General features: G+C 37.4%; 1 protein-coding gene across 4 annotated transcripts in view; it reads right to left on the bottom strand.

The window, feature by feature from the left end:
* Positions 1 to 23,594, bottom strand: part of shank3a (SH3 and multiple ankyrin repeat domains 3a) — a 145,927-nt gene extending 122,333 nt beyond the window's left edge. For 3 of the 4 annotated variants that reach the window (XM_016668117.1, XM_016668114.1, XM_016668115.1), the window contains exon 1: positions 23,247 to 23,593. In XM_016668117.1, the coding sequence (XP_016523603.1) occupies positions 23,247 to 23,552 (306 nt within the window). In that variant the 5' untranslated portion in view covers positions 23,553 to 23,593. Of the gene's footprint in view, positions 1 to 23,246 lie in introns of all 4 variants that reach the window. The other variant, XM_016668116.1, reaches the window with a different exon arrangement.
* Positions 23,595 to 23,852: the final 258 nt, after the last annotated feature.

Below are 23,852 nucleotides of genomic sequence, written 5' to 3'. Positions count from 1 at the left end.
TCTGAGTTTTACAAAAGAAGCCAGCATTTATAACACGATGTTCCATGCATTTCCAGCAGGATGGTCTTCATAATGATTTGACAGCTCTTTGCATGGTACTCATGAGCCCATGTGGTCGTATTGATCCCAGGGGCGTGATACATTCTCACGCTGTGCTGTCTAAAACCTTAAAGGTCAAATACTTCCAACGGCAACCTCCAGTCTGTGCGTTTACAAAGTAAACGCACAGACTTTCTCAGAATGAATCATTTCACAGTATTGTAGATGAATTGTGTTTTTGCAACTTTGTATTAAACATGATCATTTCGTAACAGATTGATGGCTCTCTGATGGAGTTTGGCACAAAGTGGTGTTGTACTGTCTGTGACCTCTTCTGTTTTTAATAGGCTGCGCCTGTGGTGGTTCCTCCTTTTTTATATGAAGTCTGTGCTGCTTGTAACCAATTAATTTGAGTCTAAACGTCTCTCTCTCTCTCTCTCTCTCTCTCTCTCTCTCTCTCTCTCTTCCAATTTTAATATTTTCTGGTATTAACTGTTAGATTAAATGTTTCTAAATGCACTAGACAATTTCTTTGTACCTTTATTTCTGCTAAGTAGTTGTGAACTAAATATCATAGGCATACAATTTTGTTGCATTTAAAACGAGATTGTGAAGTAATTCAAGGTTGGTAACGGCTGCTTCCATTAAAACAGATTAAGAAACAAGAGATACAGCTGATTGAACAGATTTTGAGAATATTGCCAATGTTTATGAAACCGGGAAGTGAAGCAGCCTTAGAATGGCCTTTAAGGCTTAAAAATTTAAAGGAGAATAAACTACAAATATTCAGGTGTCTGAATTCAAACCTAACGCTTTAGCAAGAAGAGTTAGCACTCGATTTCCTAGATTGGCAACAACTGGTCTTTTCTTGAACCCATTCCTGAAAATTTGTATGAAAAAAAAACAAAACGGTTTTTGACATAAAGAAAAGTTTTTCTATACACCAACAAGGAGAGGCGGCAGACCGCATTCAGTAATTACACAACATGGTAGTGGCTCGAAGGGAGAAGCAAAATCTTATCAGCTGTTACTGTAAATATGTAAAGCAATCACAGTTAGCCAGAACAGAGGAGCAGATGCTGCTCTCATTAAACAGGGTTAATGACAACTCCAGCCTGAGGTAATTACGGTTAAAAATCTTCAGATTATCGTTATTAGTCATGTGATAATGCAACAACTTGATATAAATGGAAACAAACGACAAGATAGTTCAATGGAACTTATGGAAAGCATTTATTTAGCTTTATTTAAGGATTGCTGTAAGGAAGAAATACATGTATTTTAATATTTGATTATCTGGTTTCAGCGAAGTAAAAGAAAAAAGTATTCTAGTTTTATTTTAATTTTCTAGACAGTAGATAGTTTGTGCAGCTGCATCTACATAAATTAAAATGTAAATTGTTAAAACAAGTAATATTAGTTGAAAAAAAAAATCACAGTCATATTTGTTCATTATACACAGATTTATATATTGTAAGCATCTATTTCTGCAGTTCTGATGAGCTAATGAAAAACTGAGACATGAAATTCAGCCTATGTAATCATGGAGAAGACGGTCAACATCACAGTTGTCTGGCAGATACTTTTGTTGGTCTCTCCTTATTGAGAGGAGAAGCTGGTTCAAGTTCAATTCAAATGCAAAAATATTTTATTGATGTAAAGTGTTGTGTCCAAGAGTAATTTATTTGAACAAATAAGATGCGCAGAACATACTTTCCAGTAGTCTGAGTTATGAAGTGTTTTTTCTGGAAAAAAATAAATAAATAAAAATAACTTGAAGTTGGGTCTTGATGATGATTATGACTGCCGGCCATAATCATCCAAACTTAACTTTAAGTGAATTACTGTAATAAAGAAAGTTTTATTTTACTGAGGTTCAACTGTAGGTCAGAATAGGATAATATTTAATTCAGAACGCAGATATAAAGTGCATGCCCGCCATTATTCCATGTGAATAAATTGAACTTTGAATGGATTAGCTTTGCGAAATTCTTAATAGTATTCACTCATAATCACTCTACAATCAGAGTAATCTTTTGTTCACGCTGTCTAAAAGACTCCGGGGATTCCTAGGCATTCTTTTAGATAAACTAAAAACTGCTCTGATCACATTACAGGAAGGATACTCATTCTCCAAATCCAAGTGCACCGCTGATAATTATTTACACCAAGATGCATCATTTGCATTTTACAGATATGATTGCAAAGTGTCCGCAAAAGCATCATTTGGTTTGGTAATGTAACACACCTGCATGGGTGATCACGAAAGAGGATAAAAAAAATAAAGAGCCAAGGCAAGCCTGAGTGGTGCGGTGGGGGTTAATTTATGATGAGAAAATTAGAGCAGAAGAACAAGACAGAAGAGCTGGCATATGTGGAGAGAGTCACGTGAGGTGCTTCACAAATTCACACAGATGTGGCAAGCCATAACATTTAAGCCGCAGTTTTTGAGAGATGCTAAATCACCGTTTGGTGCCAAAGTGAATGTGTTGGCCCAGGTCCCCGTTTGTTAGCCACTGCAGCCAAGGCAGCCTTGTGTCTTCATCAGTGTGCTCTCATGTCAAACTCATTCAAACTCTGGGTTAGATCAGACGCCCTAGGGTGTAACTTTTTTTTTTCTTCTTCTTCTTTTGGTCTCTATTTGCTGCTGACACCCTTTCATCAAATGCCAAGCTGTGATCTTTTAGTCTGGTTAAATTAGAGACTTAATATTAAGGATGAGTGGACACAGAATATGTGCAGAAAAGCAGAGGTGAAATAAACAGATATTCACTTTGAAATATTGAAAGTCACACAAGATGAGGTTCAAATATGCTCAAAAAAAGAGAGAAATCTCAGCTAATGACTATATCACAGATCACTGGGCATCTGAAGGTTAAAGCTAAATGGGCTTTAGAGGTGCTAATGTCTCTTTATCTAACACACACCGAAATGCTTTGCACAGCTGTAATTATGTGGCATAAACTAAGAAGGACATTGCAGGGTATCGCATGTGACAAAAACAAGCAATAAAAGCAAGAGCCTGTGCCGACTTCTCCTGATAACTTTACAAAAAAGTGCCCTATGATGAAACATGAAGTTCTGCAGCTGAAATGTATTACTTCTGCTAACAATAAGGATAATGACGACGATGATAATATGTTTAGTATTCTACGTCTTGGTTGTTTATAAACACTGGCATTTAAAAAAAAATATATATATATATTTGACTGGAGAAGAAGTAAAAAGGCCACTACATGCATAAGTTCCACTAAGCATATAACAGTTCGACGTAGTGTAAACAAACACACATTACATCATTCCGAATTGGAATTCAAAGCACAGTCCAAAAGTGCCTCACTAATTAAGAGGGATTGTTTGTGTGGCTCTGTTTGTGGTTATGCAAGCAGGAATGATGCATGGATCAGGGCATGACTGCAGTATCTCTAAAGGCACAGATGGCATCCTGCCTCAATGGAAAGAGACACGGCATTGTTGTTGCCTTTTAGGAGAAAGTGATGCATCGAAAGAGAAAAGAAAGAAGAGTAAAGCGTGGTGGTGAAGTGAAGTAAAAGAACAGGGGAGTGCTGAGATGATGGAGTGTAATGACTCTCTTGTAGCCCAGTCTCAATCTCCCAAGACCTCTGGCTGTCGCTGCCCAGATGACATATGCACTAATTAACACTGCCGAGCCTCCTGTATGTGAGGGAAGCACAGATTCCTAACCAATGCCCTAAAGGGAAATAGTAACACAGATCATTAATATTGCTAACATGTGTTTGGTCCCTTCAAAACTACATCGTTTAGAGGATGCATTTAAAAACAGACAGTTAAGTCACCATATTACCGGACGGGATGCATAATTGTACAAAGTTTGACAAATTGAATGAAATGCCACTGTCCAGTACTTTTATTCTTCACAGTGTTTTCCACTGTTTTGGGTTTTTGTCTTCTTAGTCAATAGGCTGGGTAAAAACATACAGACGTAGACTATAAGCAAAAAGATACGAAATAGATACGAAAATTAATAGACAAAATATATTTTTTTTTAAAAACATGGTCTATATTGGGCAAGACAAAGTTAAATATGGTACTCTTTATTTGTGTGTGTCCGTTTAATTACTGAATTCGTTTTCTTTTTCTGCTGTCCCTGTTGGCCACTATGATTTTCTAAACATTGACACCTTGTGTTGAGTAGACTGGCTACAGTGTAGCCCATTTGCTCCAATGATAAGCTATTGCTGGCATTAACTGAATCAACACATAAGTTTCCTTGCTGACAAAACTGTAAATTACAAAAGGCAAATCCTTAAAAAAAGAAAAAGAGAGAATGTGTTGCTACATTCAAAACTGCAAGATAACACCTGAAATAAAACGACAACACAGAGGGGCCTCTGAACAATAAAAACAGTAATGTGGTAGAGTCTAGGACAAATAAAAAGATGCTAAATCGATTCTGACTGGATATCAGGGATAGCCTGTGGTAGCCAGATGAACTATTTGCACCATGTACATCTTTGTCTCTAGCAGAAAAGCTTGCAGCCTGTGTGAGGACAATGTAGGCTAAAAAGAAGTTAAATTATGGCATTCATTGATCCACTTTATACTAGCTTATCCATGCACAGTGGGCTGATGCCCTGAGGGGAAGAGGGGTAGTATTTCCTGTACAGGTGGTCATTTCATTACAGTTCATTAAGATACCTTTACAAGAAAAGCTAAACTTGGACAGCCATCAAAAAAAGCACAATTGAGTAGTCATTAAAGTGGTTCTATGATTCAAAGACGATATCAGAATAAGACAACATCTTCCCCATGCAACAACCAAACATTTGTAATCAACTTAGAAAATTAAGACAACAATAACAATATAGATGTTATATTTTGATTCTGAAATATATATCTAATCTTAAAAACTTGTAGTTTGTGTGCGTATTTATTCATTGATTTAACACTGTGTATTATGCTGTAAGTTTAGAAAAATAACATTACATAAGTTAGTAGTGTAGTTAATTTAAGAAACATAATACAAGCCTTAAATTGCATGTTAATATATAGCAACAGAGGTCTATCTAGGCTAATCATACCATGGCATACTCTGGTATTCTTTAAGATTTTATTTAAAGCTTAAAGGTTTCAAATAATGGACACAGTCGAGCGTTACTCCAGTTTTCCATCTCTTAAGGTATTGCACTCATCTTGCTCTCCTGTCAGAGAAGCAAAATGTAGTGATAATAAACGTTGCATCAGGGCAATCTAAGTCTACAAAGTACTAGGAAAAATATTAAATGTGCAATACAAGCGTGGGATATTTTTGTGATATGATATTGCTAAAAAAGAGCGAAACTTTTTCTTAAAAATACAGTGTTGTCACAGAATATTCCCACAGAAAGTAGCTTAGTCAGGTGCCTCAAAGCTCAAAGATGGTAAAATTTTCAAATTTAAGAGATAACTGAAGGTCACCTATCAGTTTCAGCTTTTATTGTGCAAATAGAAACACATTCCTGGTTCAAAAACCACTGACTTTAACAAGATGAAAATGGATTTGCACCTTTTTCTTTCTCCTTTCTTTACCTTCAGTCATCAACATAAAATTTCACACTATATCATTGTTTAAATGCCAACAACCGAACAATCTGTGTTGTGTTTCAAAGATAACAGAGTTAACAGTTATCTTAAAAAATGCAAAACTTATTGGAAAACTTATCTTGGCAAGATTAAAAGAACATCAACTTAATAGGATCATCTATAAAGTGAATTGTACTGAGACATGAGAGCAGCAGCCAAAGGCAGCTAGGCCTCCATTTACAACGTGCTACAATTCAACCACAGAACAATGCAGCCCCAAATGAACACGTCATGAGGCCACATCTGGCCATGAACACACTAATGTAAACACAGCATCTCTCCATTTGTATCTTTCACAGTCGGCATCCAAACATATTTGTTCTAAAATGAGAGAATGTCACCCTACATTATCTTGCATCTGAGCTTTGGTCTCATAATTTAAAAAGCACAACCCTGTGAGTCCGTCCATTCAGGCCTGTTTTGGTATACAACTACTTTATTTTGTTTATAATGAAGTTGGCATCTGTGAGTTTTCATTTGATGCATTACATCCTACACCACAGACACAATGAGGCAAAACTGCATTGATTCAATTAACAGAGATAAATCAGTTGCTATCAAGATCCGAACACCCTGAAATGCACAGTGTGAATGGGAACTAAACAGTCTATGCTAAGGAGCAACTTCACCTAATTATGGACAATGGTGCGTGATTCATGCTGCACATTTGACACGACTAGTTGGGCTCATTTGTGCTAAAGAGGCAAGTAAATTCAGGCTTTTTTTTCCGTCTCTTTACTTAATCCTAGTCTGGCCTGGTGGTGCTGATAGAAGGAGAGGTAAGTGTAAACTATTTTAAATCAAAAAAGTTAAGCAAACAAGAAAGTGACATCCAAATCCTAGAGAGCGTGGGTGTAAATGGGAAAATCAGCTTTAAGTAGTGACCTTCCAGACAACAGTAATTTTAACAAATAGCATTGGAACTCTGAAGAGATTACACTCTCTGACCATTAGCAGCCATCTTAAAAATCTAAATCTTTCTCTTTTCATTCTTTTCAATTGATGACCTCTGATACTTCACTGCTTCCTGAGCCTTGGTAAATCTCTGTAAGTCCACCCTAGTGCATTTTCCAACAGCATTGTGTTTGTCATCGGGATAATCTGGTATCTTGTTTACAAAAAGACACCTCATGGCTACATGCATGACTGACAGCATACACAAGCTTGATTGACAGCACTAAGACCTTTCTCCTGGCTCTGATTGGTTGTCTTTGACTGGGATAAGTGCATTTCTATCCTACACCACAGAATCACAGGGAGCAGACAGAAGAGCTTTTTTTTTTGTTTGTTTTTTACAGATTACCTATCTCATGTTAAACTGTTATGACAGTGACAGCTTTAGCAAATATTCCAAAATCATATTGTTCATAAACGTTATATACTGTAGATTTAAGGTATCATGCAATGACATTGAAATAATTTGACAAAAAACAGAAAAGCTATGCAAGAGATGATTAAATCCAACCTGAATTTCAGTAGCAATTATGAAATAATAATGGTTTTAATGGGCAATCTGTGCAAAGTTCACAGGGATTCAAACTCGCCACACATTGTTGACCCTGCTGCATTTGGTAAGTGACACAGGAAAAAGTAAGTTGTGATACCACCAGACCTCAGATAAAAACCTTCTTATTTCATTTTCCCAACACTAGAAGAGACAGAGTTACATTTGATTTACATGCAAGAATCATTCGTACATGTACCTTTTATCAGTGAATATGCAATGACTATCAAGAAAAGGCTGTATCTTTAAAAGATGCATATTTTTACATAAATTATATTTTTCATAAATTTTGCATGTGCATCTGTTTCTCATTCATGTTTTAAATATAAAATGTATCACTCTAGAACAGTGGTTCTTAACCTTTTCTGAGGTACCGAACCCACCAGTTTCATATGCGCATTCACCGAACCCTTCTGTAGTGATAAATAAAATATGATTCTCCCCCCAAATTCAAGACATAAGGGTGCCCCAACTAGAGTCTAGTTGGGGCACCCCATGATCACTAAGTCTTCTTACAAGATAGAGTCTCTGAGAAAAGTTCTTCAAAATATAATCAGTGTTTTCAGCAAAGTTGACCTGACTGTCCAGGAACGATCCAAATTTGCCACAGTTTGAACAGGTTGGCCATCGAGAGAAACTGGAACCACTTTAAGGTCTTGTTTAGATCATTTAATTAGCTCTACATTCTTAAGAGAATGAAAAATGTATAATAAATAATAAAGACTTTGCGGTATTCTGATTTAGAAATGTAATTATATTAGTTGTGTTACCACCCCCACGCCACTAGAGGCAGTAGGAACCCCGAAAAGATGCGACTAAGGAGCAGATTTAGAAATACACCGAAAGCTACAGAATTTGGTAAAAACGGTAAGTTTTGCTGAAGTAATTAAAGACACAAGTTCAAATCCATGCTGAGAGTGGGACTCCTTCAATCAGTGCTCCTCCGCATTACAAGCAATGTAACGTGATCCTCTGCAGCAAGTGATGGCAAAGCGGGACGTCATCACGACTTTACACAAGTGTGTTTACCTCCGCGGCAGAGGCTCCGCCGAACCCCTGAGACCGACTCATCGAACCCCTGGGGCTCAATCGAACCCAGGTTAAGAACCACTGCTCTAGAAGCTGCACAACAGCCCAACACAGAGACAAATACTGGAGCTTAACAACAACTCAATGCAAACGCTGTACTGTCTGCGATTGGCAGCGAAATTGACACTTTAGACAGATTCCGCTTCCTTTTACTTTATTCTCTGTTTTCTTAATTCTGAATGTCATTGGGGTGCACCAAAGAGCTCTGCATCCCATCCAGTTGCCAAGGAAACCTTCTGAAATAAAACGACTATCCAATAAGGCATGCTGGGTAACGCTTTTCAAGGCAGTAATATTTTACTAACTTCTGAATGTGACGCACGTTTCTAATTGTATTTATCCATTAAGCAGCAAACCCACAGTTCACTAAATTCAATATGCCTTCTTTATTTATACAAACAAAAGCCTTAGTTTATGAAAGATGCAAGACTTGTCCTCGTTATTAAATCTAAATAATAGTTTATTCATACAAGGCATTCCCAAGATGGTTATGCAGGCTTAAATAAGTAAAATGTCCCTTAAAATTATTTTCTCATATGTGATAGCTTGAGACTTTTGGACCCCAGTCTAAAGAAATGGCATCTTTCACCCTTTCAATTTTGTGTTCATCATATTTTTTCAAAGCTTCTGCAGTCTGAACGGTGATGATACATTTTATCTGGCTATAATGTCATTGATGTGAGACATGCATCATAATTCTTCACCAGAAAAAGCCAGGCGCACTAAATCAAGACAAAAACAATGGCTGAAAATTATGATTATTAACCCGTTAGAGAAGTATGTCTGTGACGCACATCACAATCATAATCACACCACTCTTGGATCCGACTACACATCACATATCATAACATATATGTACATGACTAAACATTACAAGCATCTTTGTAGTGTCTAGGTATTTTGCACTCCAGAAGAACACAAGTATCTATTGTTATTAATTTTAAACAAGCACTACCTCTCTCTGGCCAGATGTATCACTGCACAGTCCACAGGCCAGATGTGTCACTGCACAGTCCTGCAGTGACTTTTTCAGAAAACTGAAAAAGTCACTGCAGGACTTTTTCAGTTTTCTTATAAAAACATAAATAATTTAAACAATAAATATCAGGCTTCAGTTGGTTGAACAATGTGGCTTGAGTATGCATTGTTTCTCAAAGTTTTAAAAAAAAAATTTGTGGTCACTGAGTATATAAATTACCAGATCCTTCTGGTTTCTAAACAGAGAACTGGGAAATTGTTTAGTTTGGTTTTATGGCATTCCCAGATGTAATTCCTAATTTTTGAAGTAAATATAGCACTTTTTTTATCACCAGAAATTACCTACATTCATTCTGAGGCAGTCAAAGTAGAACCAGTGTTAGTTGTAATATTTTAATAGTCAGAGTGCAACTTTTTCAATTCTGTCAGTAGCAATAATTACAAGAAATTCTCCTCCTTATAATTTCCAATCAGTCGCTATACCTTTAATGTGGATTCTTTTCCTCAATCACCTGGTTCTGACACCTGGTTTTGTCAGAACCAGGTGTATTTTTGTTGAACTGATGTACTAATCACATCAGTGTATCTTTTAATAACTGCACATCATTTCCTATATTTGAGAAAATGTCCTAAAACGTTGATAAAAGCAGAGTATTTTTATGGTTTGTGTGGATGAACTGCGGCTGTCAATGTTTTAAAGAGTTTGCTCCTTCTAAACCAGCAGGCTATGTTCACTGGTGTTGACTCAATTCAGTGTAAATGAGAATAGTATCTTCTCTCTAAAGAGTTGATATCATTTTAAAATTCATCTCCAATATTTCAACAGGCACACAGATAAAATATGTTCTATTCCTCTGGCTTTTGGGCAAATTGATTTCAGCAAAAGCAGTCATCCATATAGCATTTCTTTCATCCCACCAATAATTCTTAACCAAAGGAGAAAGGTCAGTGGAATGGTGACAAACTTAAGCCAGAAACTCCACTCTTTAAACCTCTGAAGTAATACCAGCTCTCTGTCTTCATTTAGTCAGAGCCAACCAGTCAAGATCGCTGGTGGGACCCATTTTAAACCTGCTTCCTGTATTGCTGTTCAGTAGGAAATTAATAAAACCTTACTTCCTTTTTACAAGTTTCAACTTTGATTAGGCCTGTCATGATAACAAAATTTTGCCGAGCGATTAATTGTCTAAAAAATTATTGCGATAAATGATAATATTGTTTTGAGACCTTTTGACACTGATTTAATGGAAATGACTAATAATGCATGCATTTTCCTGCCATAGATAGATACACTTTATTTTCAAAAGAACACATAACACTGGAACTAATAAACTAAATAAACAAAGCAACCAAAAACAAAAATAAAATTGATTCTCAGTCTCCATAAAAAAAATACGTGCTTGAATAAAAGCTAAACAACATAAAGCCAAAGTGGAAATAAATACTGCATTCAACCAAAAGAGTGCAGTTATGAAATCTGTATACTACATTGCCCTTCAGGAATCACGAGATTTAAATAGAGAAGATGGGCACATCTGACTACCTAATGCAGTAGTTCACACTACACGATTTTTTGCCCCTGTTTTCCCCTTATGACAATCTGAGAACATTGGCCGCTGGTGATTTCGTAACCGATCATCCTGCAGTGTGTGCTGTGTTACGGTAGATCGTCGTGGCCGCTCCGATCTAAATCAGGGATTTCCCCCGACTGGAAGCGTCAATGCAGCCCGTTGAATGTGACAAGTAGCCAATCAGAAAGCGTGGATTCTCCTCCGTGCTTTTTGAGGAGAAATTACGAAGGGGAATCCCAAACAGCTGACACGCCGCAACCCGAAGTCCAGCGGACATTGGAGATGATTTGGAAACATAATTAATATTTATTCAACATTTCGTTCAAAGAATATAGAAATGACAAGGGGAGGGGAGTTAACTGGACTTGTAGCCATTATTTTGTGCCCATGTGGCTGGACACCACACGCCATGACGAACCCGATCGAACAGTTAAACCTAGGATTTCTGTCAGGTTTTGAAAATGGGCCGACAGTCCGCCAACGACTCGTGTAGTGTGTGCTGGACATTACACTAAGGAAGAGCACCGGAGTTGAGCCTTTTTTTTCCATTCAGTGTCATCAACAGAAAGAAAAAAAGACTGGAAGAGACGATAAAGCCGATAATTAAAATGAGGTCGATAGGTTTAATTTATCGTGCGATTAATTGATTTATTGTTTCTCGCGACAGGCCTAACTTTGATCCCCATGGGGTAGCTCAGCCCCGATAATTTTGAATTGTAAAGTAAATGCGTCTCTCTGCTTCAGACAAAACACACACGAAACCACGTCATGAAAAGCTCAGTAATCTTTGTGTAACCCACACAGCATAATTGAGTCAGTCACTGAATCAAAGGTCAAACTCGTCATATTTTAAATCCCTCAAGTAACAACAGAAGATGGTATCTAAAATTTCAAAATGAGCAAGAGAAAAAGATTTCTTGAAAGCATTTCACTTCACCTTACTGCTTCTAAAAATCTACATTAAATTATGAATACAACTGGACTAAGCCTCATTCCCTGACGTATTTCAACTTATTCTCTTAGATGTTCTATTATCTCCATGTCTCTCCCTAACAATTAAGTTAATTAAATATGGAAGTCAGGCTCAGATGTACCTCAAACCACTGAGATGAGTCATTTTGACTCAATAAAACAATAGAAAATACTGTGAGTACAGCTATCACCTTACAGTAGGGATCAACTTACAAGGATCAAAATTGACTAAACAAAAATATTAATCTTTGCTGAGTGTCTGATGAATGATGTTTAATTTATGTAGACACAGATTTCAATGGCTTGACATGAATATTTGCAACCACCTCCTAACGGAGAAATGCAGTATGGTTAAATGAGTATCAAAAGATTAGAATTAGCTATAAACCACATTGCATACTTTGGCTGATGCAGTTTCTGAAACGACGAATAAGAATAAAAGAACGACAATAGGTGTTCACCCAACTCCAGAACATCAGGATTGGACTGGGGAGAATATTTTTTTTTTGGTTTGTTTTGTTTTCCAGAGGAATCCGAAGAGACTGATGTCGGTGATTGTTGTTGTATGAACATTAAGTTAGCCTTGGGAGAAATAATCAAGTAGAAACGTGAACAGAATAGGACTGTTTGCTGACAGTATTATAGTCACAGCAATTGCATAGCTCAGTACATTATTTGTGAGCTCAACAGATAACTACAGACTTATTATGCCCTTGGTCTGACACAAAACAGTCCCAAATATATGACAGTGAAATAACAAATCAACTGTGGAGCAAACTGGTAAATGCAAGAAATATCACGCCACAAATAAAACAAATAAATGGTTCATGCTGTCTGTTGTCCACTTTGTTTAGGGAAGGGAGTGTGTGTCATTGGATGCACTGTGAGAGTAATATATGTTTTGTCAGTAATCTTTCGAAATATCACATTTCTGTTTAAGTGGTTGTACCTGGTGCTTTTTGATGTCAACTAAAAGAATTGAAATATGACAGAGTATGGCCAACAATGGCGATTAAAAATCACAATTTTCTAAAATAAATATTTTTACCTTCTTTGGACAATTATGAACATGTCATACAATTCTGATCATTTCAACAGATAGGAATTTTATGTAGTCTTCAAAATAGCATTACTTGCAAAGGATGCAAGCATGTAATCAATCTTTTAGCTTGATAGAAAAGTGAAAAAAGTGAGGCTCTTAGCATTATTTTATGAATACAAGAAAAACATAACAGACAACACTTTAGAAGAATTTAGTTGTGTCAACATATTTCCATCCACAAAATAATGTGCATGCATATGATGAATAAAATTACTTATTTGCATCTACCTCGCTCTAACTTTTTCTTTTTGTATGCGTCAATGTACAAAATCACAAGCTACACACAACAAATGACGATTAAAGCCATCTTTCAGATTGCTTTTGACAGGCGGGACCAAACATGCCGAAAAGCTTTACAGTTAACGTCAGTCACTATGAGACTTCAACACTTGTAGAGAAAAAAAATGACATCTTGAACACTGTGCCTCAATAATAAAACAATAAGCCTATCCAACACAAGAAAAGAGAACCCTACTCTTGTCTCTGAAAAGAATAGTGTTTAATATGCTATTGTGGTAATTTCTGACTAACAGGTGTGAGAATGTTCTGTAGCCGAACGGAAAGCTTTGCTAACGGGATGTGTTAGCTGTTGATGACTTTGAGCTAATGATAACGGATTCATTTCACAGTGAGTGAAACTGTGAAGAGTAATGTTCCTCGTTGCCAAGTGAAATTGCTGTAAATCATAACTTTAGAGTTGAAATCCAGATGTTTGGATACACGGTAAAATCAGATGCCTCACCTCTTTTTCTCACCGACAGTTACTTAGGATTACCAACATTTCTATCAGCTAAATGCCACAATAATGGAAAGAAAAGAGAAAAAAGTCAAACTTCTTCAAGTTGAGAAATTTGCATAAATGTCTTTAGTGTTTGTTCGAATTATGTTTTACTGTATATGATTTAGGTCAAGTGGTTTGGGTATCCTGCTATAAGCTTCTCACAATAGTTCTGAAATGTTGGCCCACTCCTGTCATCACTGGTGTAACTGGGCCAAGTTTGTGGGCCACTTTGCTCACACACTTTGCTCTCTGTTTGACATCAAACAGTGATACTATCATCTCCTGCTCGATTGTTCTTAGCATGCCTTAGACTGCACTACTTTTATCCAAGAACATCATGTATGAGATCCTATATGAAAATCTACATCATAAGAGGTGTTTGGTCAGCAACAAACAAAATATTTCGAACAGACATTATACTGAACGGGTCAGTGGCAGTGGGCTCATATTACTGTCTCAATATATTCCCAGGACTTCAAAAGGAAAACAATAAAAGGGAGAACAGAAGGGACAAGACAGATGCTATGGGCCTGTATTTGAGAAATGACATATACTGAATTAGCTTTCCTAAGGTAAACACTGATGTATAATAACAGTAATATGTTTTTTCTTATATGATCTTTCTGGGTCATATTTCTAATCTGCTCTAATAAAATCCATCCATTTTCTATATCCACTTAATCCCTGTGGTATAGGTGCCCAAATCTAGTCCTCAAGAGCAAACAATCCTGCAACATTTAGATGCATCCCTGCTAAAACAAACTTTTAGATATGGCTGAATTCCCTCCTCAGCAAGCCATTCAGCTCGGCCTGGTAACAAGTGATTCGTTTGATTTAGGTGTGTTGGAGAAGAGTGAGTAGATCTCACTTATGCTTTTATAAAAAAAACCCTGTGGGTGAAAATTGCAAAATATAGAGTTCTGCAATCCTTTTGATTTATTTGCACAAGTTGCACTTTAATTTTTAGCAAGCAAAGGCTGACAATTTTTGTTTCAGCAAAGAGCAGTTCATATAGTTGATGGTCTTTCCACAGGGAAGAAACAATCAGAATGATGGAATATCACAAAAATATTTGGACACCAACCTAAATCACATACAGATTTAGGTTTATGTGATTTAGGTCTTTGCCAGATGTAACTACTGACCTGTTTCTGCCATTGTGTCCTTGGACAAGACTCTTCACCCGCCTTGCCTGCTGGTGGTTTATTTATTAGCTTAATAAATAAAGCTAATGAAGTTACATTATGCTGTCTCTTTAAGGGGTTATAGACAAATTGAGCAGAAACAGAGATGAGGGCGAAACAAAATCAGAATATGAGAAACGTGTTTTAGAAAAGGGTCATAGCTTTCTATTCTTTGTCTTTCTCTAGTTGGGTCCTGTAGCCAGATGGAGCTGAATATGCTAGTCATGTCTTGTGTCCTCTTGCCAATATGAATGAAGTTAAAAATAGAAGCGCAGAGGTATACGTTTTTTTCCAGAAAGATTTCCACAACTCACAGATATAACAATGCATGTGTCAATCAATCTCTGTGAAGACTATATGTATGTCAGTGAACTGTCAGACCACTGTGTGCAAGCATCAACTCAGAATCAGGGAAAGCAGAATAAAAGACACTTTTAAGGAAGCCTGTACACAGTGTATACACAAAAGGAAAATAACTCTCAGAAAAATATTAATTGAATCAAAAAAATGACAACAATCGCAGAAAAAGCATGAAACTTGATAAGGAGATGTAAAAAATGTTCTTAGTCGTTGATGGCCAAAATCTTAAACAGGCCTCTATATACAAGGTTTTTCTTTCATTTGCAGACATGGCTCAACCAAATCTAAATCATTATAAAAGATCTTGGTCATGGCATTCATGATGAACTGATATTGGGTTTTCTAAGTCATTGACCAACTCAGATCCAACTCACCAACACCTATTCCAGCTCAGACGAATTACTATGGCCTGTGGAAAAAGTTAATCTATTAGCTTAATAATAAAGCCATCCATGCATTATCCAGAACACTCATCCCCAGTGAGGTCACCAGGGGTGCTGATGCCTAAATCAACGGGCAAGAGGCGCAGTGTAACCTGGACAGGTTGCCAGTCCATTGCAGAGCTTTATTATCCGAATGACTTTATTATTCACACTGGCTTTTAACTTGTTTTTAGCTGTGTAATGTTAAATATAGATTGTTTTTATCTTGTATTACGGCGGTTGCCATCAAGCGTGAGTCATGATTAACAATAGTTTTACAATGCTTTTTCAAATTTTTTAAAATTTATGCAACATTTAGTTGTTTTCTTTTTTATCACAAACAGTCCATTTAGGGTCTTGTACTAGTGTTTCAGTTTTATCCAGGTTTAGACTTTGACTAAGCCACCCCAAAACATTTTTGTGAGGGTTTGTAAACTTGCTATTGTGCTGTATCACTTAACTGAACATGTAGTTTAAGGTTGGCACCTCATGGCTACACAGTAACCCTTGACGTCCAGGTCATTCTAAACATCCCCAGAACATCGCACCACCACCTAATCAGTTCCCCAAATGTTAGGGAAATTACAATTACAAGATAATTTTGCTTTCTATACATTTTCTGATAAAAAGCAAGATATGCTAAATATTAGTTTCATAAAGCTTAGTCAGTTACAACTATGAAAAATTTGTCATTCTTCTTGTCAAAGGAACTTTTATGCTCCATCTATTCCTCAATCGTTTAATAACTCGGTGAAGAAAGCAAGCATCAGTAACAGGCCAAGATGGAAAGAACATTCAGCAACGTACAGCGAAGAGCAGAGCAGATTCATTAGAATATATCTAGATCTACATTTGTTACTGATTCTTTCATCAGCTGGGAAAATCTTTGCAGCTCTGCTATGTTACATTTTGTTCCGATAGGCAAATTTTCTCAGAGAACATCAGTAACATTAACATAAAATATACGCCTCTTTAAAAGATTCAGCTATTGGTTCAAACCATTTTCTTAATCAAATTGTCCACATGTATTGATTTTGATTAAACAAAGTCTGAACAACTGGGACTAGGTAGCCCAGCTGATTGACTGGTTCCCCCCATTGCAGTATCTTTTGACTGAAGCTTCAATCTATGTATTTGAGGTCCTACTCTCTCTTCTAACCTTTTTGACAATATCTGCTTAATGTAAAGGCCACTTAAGAAAACTGAACATTAAAGCAAAAAAAAAACATAATTACCAGGAAAAGTGACATTTGGACCAAAAGAAAAGTTGGTCAACAAATAGGGTTAATGTCAGTCAGTCTAGAAACCAAAGAGGAGTAATTACTTCACATCAGACAGAAGCAAGAAGCTAAGAGAGAGCAAAACTGTATTTTAGTCCATTTTGGTTTCAATTCATCTGCCATTATATAAAACCATTATTTAAAACTTTGTAGTGACAATGGTTCTTCAACATAATAAGTATAAGTAGATTGAAAAAAAAATGAAGCCAAAACAGAATAAGAGCCTTGAAAGATTCAAAATAGGAAGCGTTAAACTCCATCAGCAAAAAAACAGATTCAAAAAATGTACACACACAGTAAGTGACATGTTGCACTTTATGGACTGTTTTTGTTTTGTTTTGTTGTTTTTTTTAGTCCATAAAACTCTTTAATCAGAGTGCACAGTTCTGATGAATGTCTGAAATAACTCATTATATTTTCACAGAGGAAAATACTACAGTATCATTAACATTTACAACTTTGCTCCCTTCGTCCTTAAAAAAAAAACGATAATATGTTTGCTTCTGTATTATGAAGCAATACAACTATTCTTTTAAACACTCCCATCTGAATTAATTATACAATTACACATAACCTGCAGCCTTCATACCATGACTGTCAGTGTTGTTGGTTTTCTATTATTCTCATTAAATTGTTTGACATACAGTAATCTAATTTCTAACAAGAACAGGAATATTGAGTGATGCTGGACTGCCCTTATTTTTAACACGACTACATCCGGAGAATTTCTCGCCAAGTTAAAACTGTCTGATTTGAACACAAGCCCCGAGGATTATAGGTTGTTTCGGAATGGCATATATATTGTCGCAAATATGTAGATGTGTTTGTTGGAAAGACTGACTCACCCAAAAAGACGGGAGGAAAAATAAGAGATCTGAATGCCCTTTGGTGGATTTTCTTAGAAGTCAGAGCACTGTATACTGTGGTGTTGTAACATTACAGATTTTTTCTTGAGTATTTTTTGTTCCTTTTCCTAAAAACATTTAAATAAAGTCGTGCTTACTTGTTTACTAATAAAACAATTACATTTAATCTGTTACATTTGCCTCAGTAACCTTTTTTTTAAAGAAAAGTACTCTGATTAAAAGTTTTGCTGCACCAAACATTTCTACTTTTATTTACATTTATTTTTGAAGTGACACTAATCTTACTTGAATATAATGTCTTTCCTCTCTTCCCTCCTCCATTTACTCCACTGAATGAAAAACAAAAATATATATTTAAAAAAAAAAATCCACCACATGGAAACACAGACCTACACAATATGTTATGGCTCCTAATGAATGTGTTTAAGTGATGGCTTAAATTCTTTTCATTTCCATTTTCTGCAAAATGAGAGGAAATCCTTAAAATCACCAACATTGGGGCTGTACAATTAAAAAAATATGAAATTGCAGTAAAGCATATAATGTCTAAAAAGAAAAAAAAAAGCGTGAATTGATAACTTTGCATTCCAAAGATGTGAAATTGTCCTCACCAACTATTGTAATTGCTTTTTTACGATAAAATGCCAAAATTACTCAGCATAACAGAACTGTGGGGCTTTCAAATAGTTAAAGCAAGCAATTTTCCACACAATAAACCTGAATCACAGAACCCACAAACTCAAAGGTCCACAATAAGAGTAATCAGACATGCAGCTTTTCCGTTTTTGAGTCTTTCATCTTGTTGACTAATGTGCAGATTACATTGTTGTACCAAACATCTAAGAGCAAAAGAAAAGTTGTGAATAAATAAGAATTTGAAATCTCCTATAAGAAGCAACAATCTGAAGGGAAAAAAAAACAAGCGTATGAATTAAAGAAGGTAGAGAGATATTTGAGGCAGTCTATTTATGACACCTTTGCTCTGTAAAGAGATAAATAGCACCCATTAGCAGTATTGGGAATCCATCTCTTTTTGCTTCCGTAAAAGAAGAAAGTGTTTCATTGATGCAGGATATGGTGAATGATAAACAATACCTATTATCTCAAAAAAGCCAAATCTTTAGTAGACTCTACAACACTCTGCCTGGGAAAACAGATTTCAGCAGTGAATGAGATCATACTGCTTCCTTCAGCTCTCGACACAATATTTTCACTAAAACCTTAGTAACTACTCATTTCACTTATTAGTTTCAAATCATGGAGGGTACAGCATTTTCATAAAATTAATTCTCGGTATGAAATTTCAATGGCTTTGCAGCTTCTCGTCCCCTGCTAACTCCACATTTTCCGTTTTATTGCATTACAACCTGAGAGAATGCTACATCTACAAACTTATGAACATTTTAAATTTGATAAATCTGAAAACATATAAAAATTAGCCAAAGACTTTAATCTTTTTTATTGCAGGTTTGGCAATGCAGCTTGATCTAGGAACACATTTTTTGCAACGATGACACATTTATAACAGGTTTGCTGAAGCAGGACGGTTGTTACAGTAAAGGAACAGCCCAGAGATTGAGGGAAAAGCCGTAAGAGGATATTGCCATTCCACATATTGCATCCACCCTACATGAGTCCTCACTCTTTCCTTCTTTCCTGCTGAAAAGGTAAAATGTTTCCCACTGTGATCCTTGCATGACGCTTCATTCTTCAGATCCAGACTTGAAACGCAGCAGGCGATATGTAATCCTACTCAGGCAGACTGTCCTAGAGTAATCCCCTTTTCACTCAGTGTATACAGAAGTCACTTTTGACTGCTGCATAAAAAATTCAAAGTCTCAAAATCTAGCCATCTGTCATCTGCCGCTATGTTTATCTGTCAGATTTCCAGGCGCTTGCTCTGTTTGCCTGTCGATCACAACTTCACACCATATGTGTTCTCAACATTTAGAAATTTCCTGGATAAAATGTCACGACTTGAGAGCAAGGCTAATGAACTGTTGAGCATCTTTGAATTACGTAAGAACATTAAGGTAAGTCCCCTGGAAATGAGATTAGGATTTATGTGCGTGTGTGCGTGTTTGAGCGGCGGCGTGTGCGCGCAGGGGTTTTGAACTAGAATGAAAAACTATTTTGCTCACAGAAGGCTACTATGCAGTACCTTCAGGGAATTCTCAGCTTTCTCTTCAAATGCCCTCCTTTTATTTCCTGTCTTTATTTCGGGCTTGCAGAGCTGGAGCCTCACTAAGACACAATGGGTCATTTCAGCCAACCACAATGAGCTAATAAACAATAACAAAACACATTACCAGCATCTTGCATTTTGCCTAACATGTCTTGTGGAAGAATAAAAAGGACACCTAAAGTAAACTCAAAAAGCCTCTATATGCACTGTAGCACAGCAGATAAGGGCAGGATCAACATTTTGGGAATCAAAAATTTAGGATCCCATTTATGGTGATGTAAAATGAGAGGATGACAGATTATAGCATAAATGTGATTTTAAAAAAGCTACTTCTGTATCACAGATATGAACATGATATAACGCAATCCTATGTGTGCTACAAGACCATGCATGGTACAAGGTACAAGATAGCAACAACAGCAATATTCAAGACCCAAGAACAGAGAATCACAACACACCTATTCGCCATAACTTTATGACCACTTGGCTAATAGCTCTTTGGCATGGACTCCACTAAAATCCAGAAGGTGTGCAGTGGTTTTTAGCATCAAGTTGTTAGCAACATGTAGGGCTGGACAATATGGCTGAAAATCTTCCCATGATACAAATGTTTCATATTAGTCAATATCCATAATTATTTGTTAGTTTTTTGTTTTAGATATCTGAAATGTGGCCAAACTGGTGGCTTGGTATTTTCTGTTTTATCCACAATTTCTTCTCAAGCTGTTGTACTCATCTTGCCCTTTCACTCCGCCATTTTTAAGCAGCTATGAGGCACGGTAGCAAAACCTGAAACTGCTACTGCACACGTCATTCAACAAGGTAACCAACAGCTTGGTTAGCTTGCTGTCGGAGGATTAGTGGCTGAAGACTTTTTCTCTGCCTACAGCCCCCAAAATGTTGTTTGGTTCTGGCTCGAATTCCAGTGAAATTATTGAAAATTTTATCTAACGTATTTTCTATTGATATTGATCAGGTGTTTATCAAACAAAACATATGATTGTTGATTTATTGGATCATGCAATCAGTTGCATTTCCTTTGGCAAAAAGCTTCTCACCAATTGTGACAATAGACCAAACTTGGCAGCACTGTGTCACAGCTAGAATCAAACTGGTGTCATGTATGTTATCTACACTGAATTTGGATTGAATTGACTATGCAATTCTGTAAATAAACTACGTATTTTTGTCTTGGAAAAAGCTTTAAGCTGATATTTGTTTTCAGCTGGCGTTACATAAATTAATTGAATTGAAAAAGACTGAATATGTGGAATGTTGCACTTGTGCTCCTCAAATCATTACTGAATATTTTTTTTGATTTGCAGAGAGATGATTATCCTCCTACAAGAGGCTATGGACTTCAGGCTACAATGTTTTCATGGAAATGCTGATAGCCACAATAACATTCAAATGCATAGCGGGACCAAATATTTCCCAGCAAAGCATAACATAAATTATGACACAACTTGTCTTCTTCCTAAAGTATATTTTGGGAACTTCTCACTTGGAGGAGAGCATAGGGCAGGCCTTGATCTTGCTGGAGGTACTTGCATCCTTTCTGGCCTGGGAGCACCTCTGGATCCCTAAGAATGTGCTAAAAGGTGTCTTTAGTGAAAGAGATGTTTGGGTTTTTCATCTGGACTTTTTAATCTCATAAGTGAAAATTGATGTTTGGATGGATGGGTACTGGGAGCCATGTGTTACCTTGAAAAGTGACACTTGATACACCCAGTCATCTATCCAATGTAAAAGAAAACATGATACATCAGAACAGCTTCACCATCATGGCAGCATGGCCCAGTTGTGATACTAACCTGCCCACTGTTGGCACTTTGGGTGTTTGACAAAGCTTAGCGTGGCCACAGCAGCTTGTCTGTTTTCTTTACAATGCCATACAACCTGCAACGTGCCGTTTTCTGACACCTTACTATGTGACAGTCATTCAGATGTCAGAACCATCAACTTCTACATCAATTTCTACAACAACAGAATCTGTTGGTGTGCATCAAGTGGTCCGGCTTCGGCTCCTCACGTGGAACATGACCCTGTCTCTAGTTCACCGCCGTTCCATCGTTGGACCACTTTTAACCAACCTGCAGAATGAAAATGGCTGAGAAGAGCTTGGAGATTATCTAAGCCAATCGTTTAGCCATCAAAATGTGGCCCTTGTGAAACTCATTTGAACTTTACCCTGCTAATGTTCCTACCTCTAACATGTCAGCTCAGAATAAAAATATTAATGTGCTTATAAATCATAATATATCCCACTCCAAAAGAGGTGCTAAGATGAAAAATTAACCATTGGTCTTTATCCCATATGTCAGTGGTCATAGTCATATGCCTAATGGTAAACTGAAAAAAAGAAATCCTTTTCTGCCAATTCAGTATTTTTTAGCAGATTTTTAAAAGACTAAATGACTTTCTAACTAGAGAAAGAAAAACACAAAATGGTATGTATTGTTCTTCCAAGAATAATCATCACTCAATGAATATAAATTAGGGTAGATGAAAACTAATTAATGATCTGGACATTTATCCTGATTGATTGCACCTTCTGCAGCACCTTCTGCACCAACCACAAGCTGACAGAGACTTTTGGTCACGGTGAATGTGTTAAGAGATGGGGAGTGCATACCAAATTCTAGGCTAGATAAAATAACGGCAGGGAGCAACCAATCTCACAGTCTAATGGTTGTGCTTTTTTTTCTTTAGTAGATGCCAAACACCTAGGCACAAGCTACCTCTTCAGGTAAATTGCTGCTTGATTAAGAAGACTAATATTGAACCTATTTTCTCTGTCCTGACGTGGAGCAATAGCAGAAACAAGAAGACAGGTCTGAGGTAAAGTTTTACAGCCCGTGTTCATGACTATCGTGATTTTTTTTAATCCTGTATATTAGCCTGCTTTACCCCCAATGCATTTTTTTCTCCCGTCTCACTTTCACCCTAAGAGACAAGTTGTCAAAGTCGGCTGAAGCCCAGTTTATAAAGAGGCACCTTTATTAGTGAGGAGCCCGTTGGACAGGCGGGAGGAGTGGAGGGGTGGAACCCCAAGAAGCCAGCAGGCAAGCAAAGCTACAAAGTCTGAATACTGACAACAAGATGAGAGAGAGAGAGAGAGAACCAGACTGAAAACAGAGGGAAAAAATAGCACAAAAAGATAAAATGGAAAGACAAAGAAAAAGATAATTATCTCCAATCCACCAAGCATAGAACACAGGTTAAAAGCAGCCTGACAGCAAAGAAGGGGGAGAGGCACCTTCCCTCTCTTTTACGCTCTCCAGCAGTGGCAACAGAGAAAGCTCTTACCGTCTGTTGTAGGTCTGGGATTCCAATGCGGATGACCACAGTGTTGCCTGTTGGCTCCTCCATGGGTGCTCCTGCACTGTTGCTGTGCTCTCCACCGGGACCGAAAGCCGGAACAGCGTGAGGAACGGGGACGCTGCTCTCCTCTTCCCGGGAGCTGCTGCTGTCAGTGCTGGCCCCCTGGCTGCCGTTCGCTGCGTGTGTGTAAGGGTGCGTGTGCGTGCGTGAGTGTGTGTGTGTGCGCTGCTGCTGGTCCTGCCGTGGAGAGCTGGGTGGCTCATGTTTGCCGGCTGCCGGACGCAGAGGCATGCTCCGTGTTGGGGGCTCAGTCTATGTCTCTCTCTCTCTCTCTCTCTCTCTCTCTCTCTCTCTCTCTCTGTCTCTGCACACACACACGCATGCACGCACACTTAACTCACGCGGGCACACGCATACACCAGTGGGTCTTGTTCACACTACACGCACACGCCGTTTGCAGCACGCATCACTCGCCTGGGAAAGAAAAAGAGGGAGGGAGAGAAAGGCTGGTAAGGAGGGAAGCAGAATGGGAATGGGCAAAAGAGGAGGGGGGTAAATGGAGATTACAGAGAGAAAGAGGGCGAAAAAACG

Source organism: Poecilia formosa, unplaced genomic scaffold (assembly GCF_000485575.1).
Source record: "Poecilia formosa unplaced genomic scaffold, Poecilia_formosa-5.1.2 Scaffold13, whole genome shotgun sequence".
Lineage (NCBI taxonomy): Eukaryota > Metazoa > Chordata > Actinopteri > Cyprinodontiformes > Poeciliidae > Poecilia > Poecilia formosa.
This window is presented reverse-complemented; position numbering and strand designations above follow the sequence as displayed.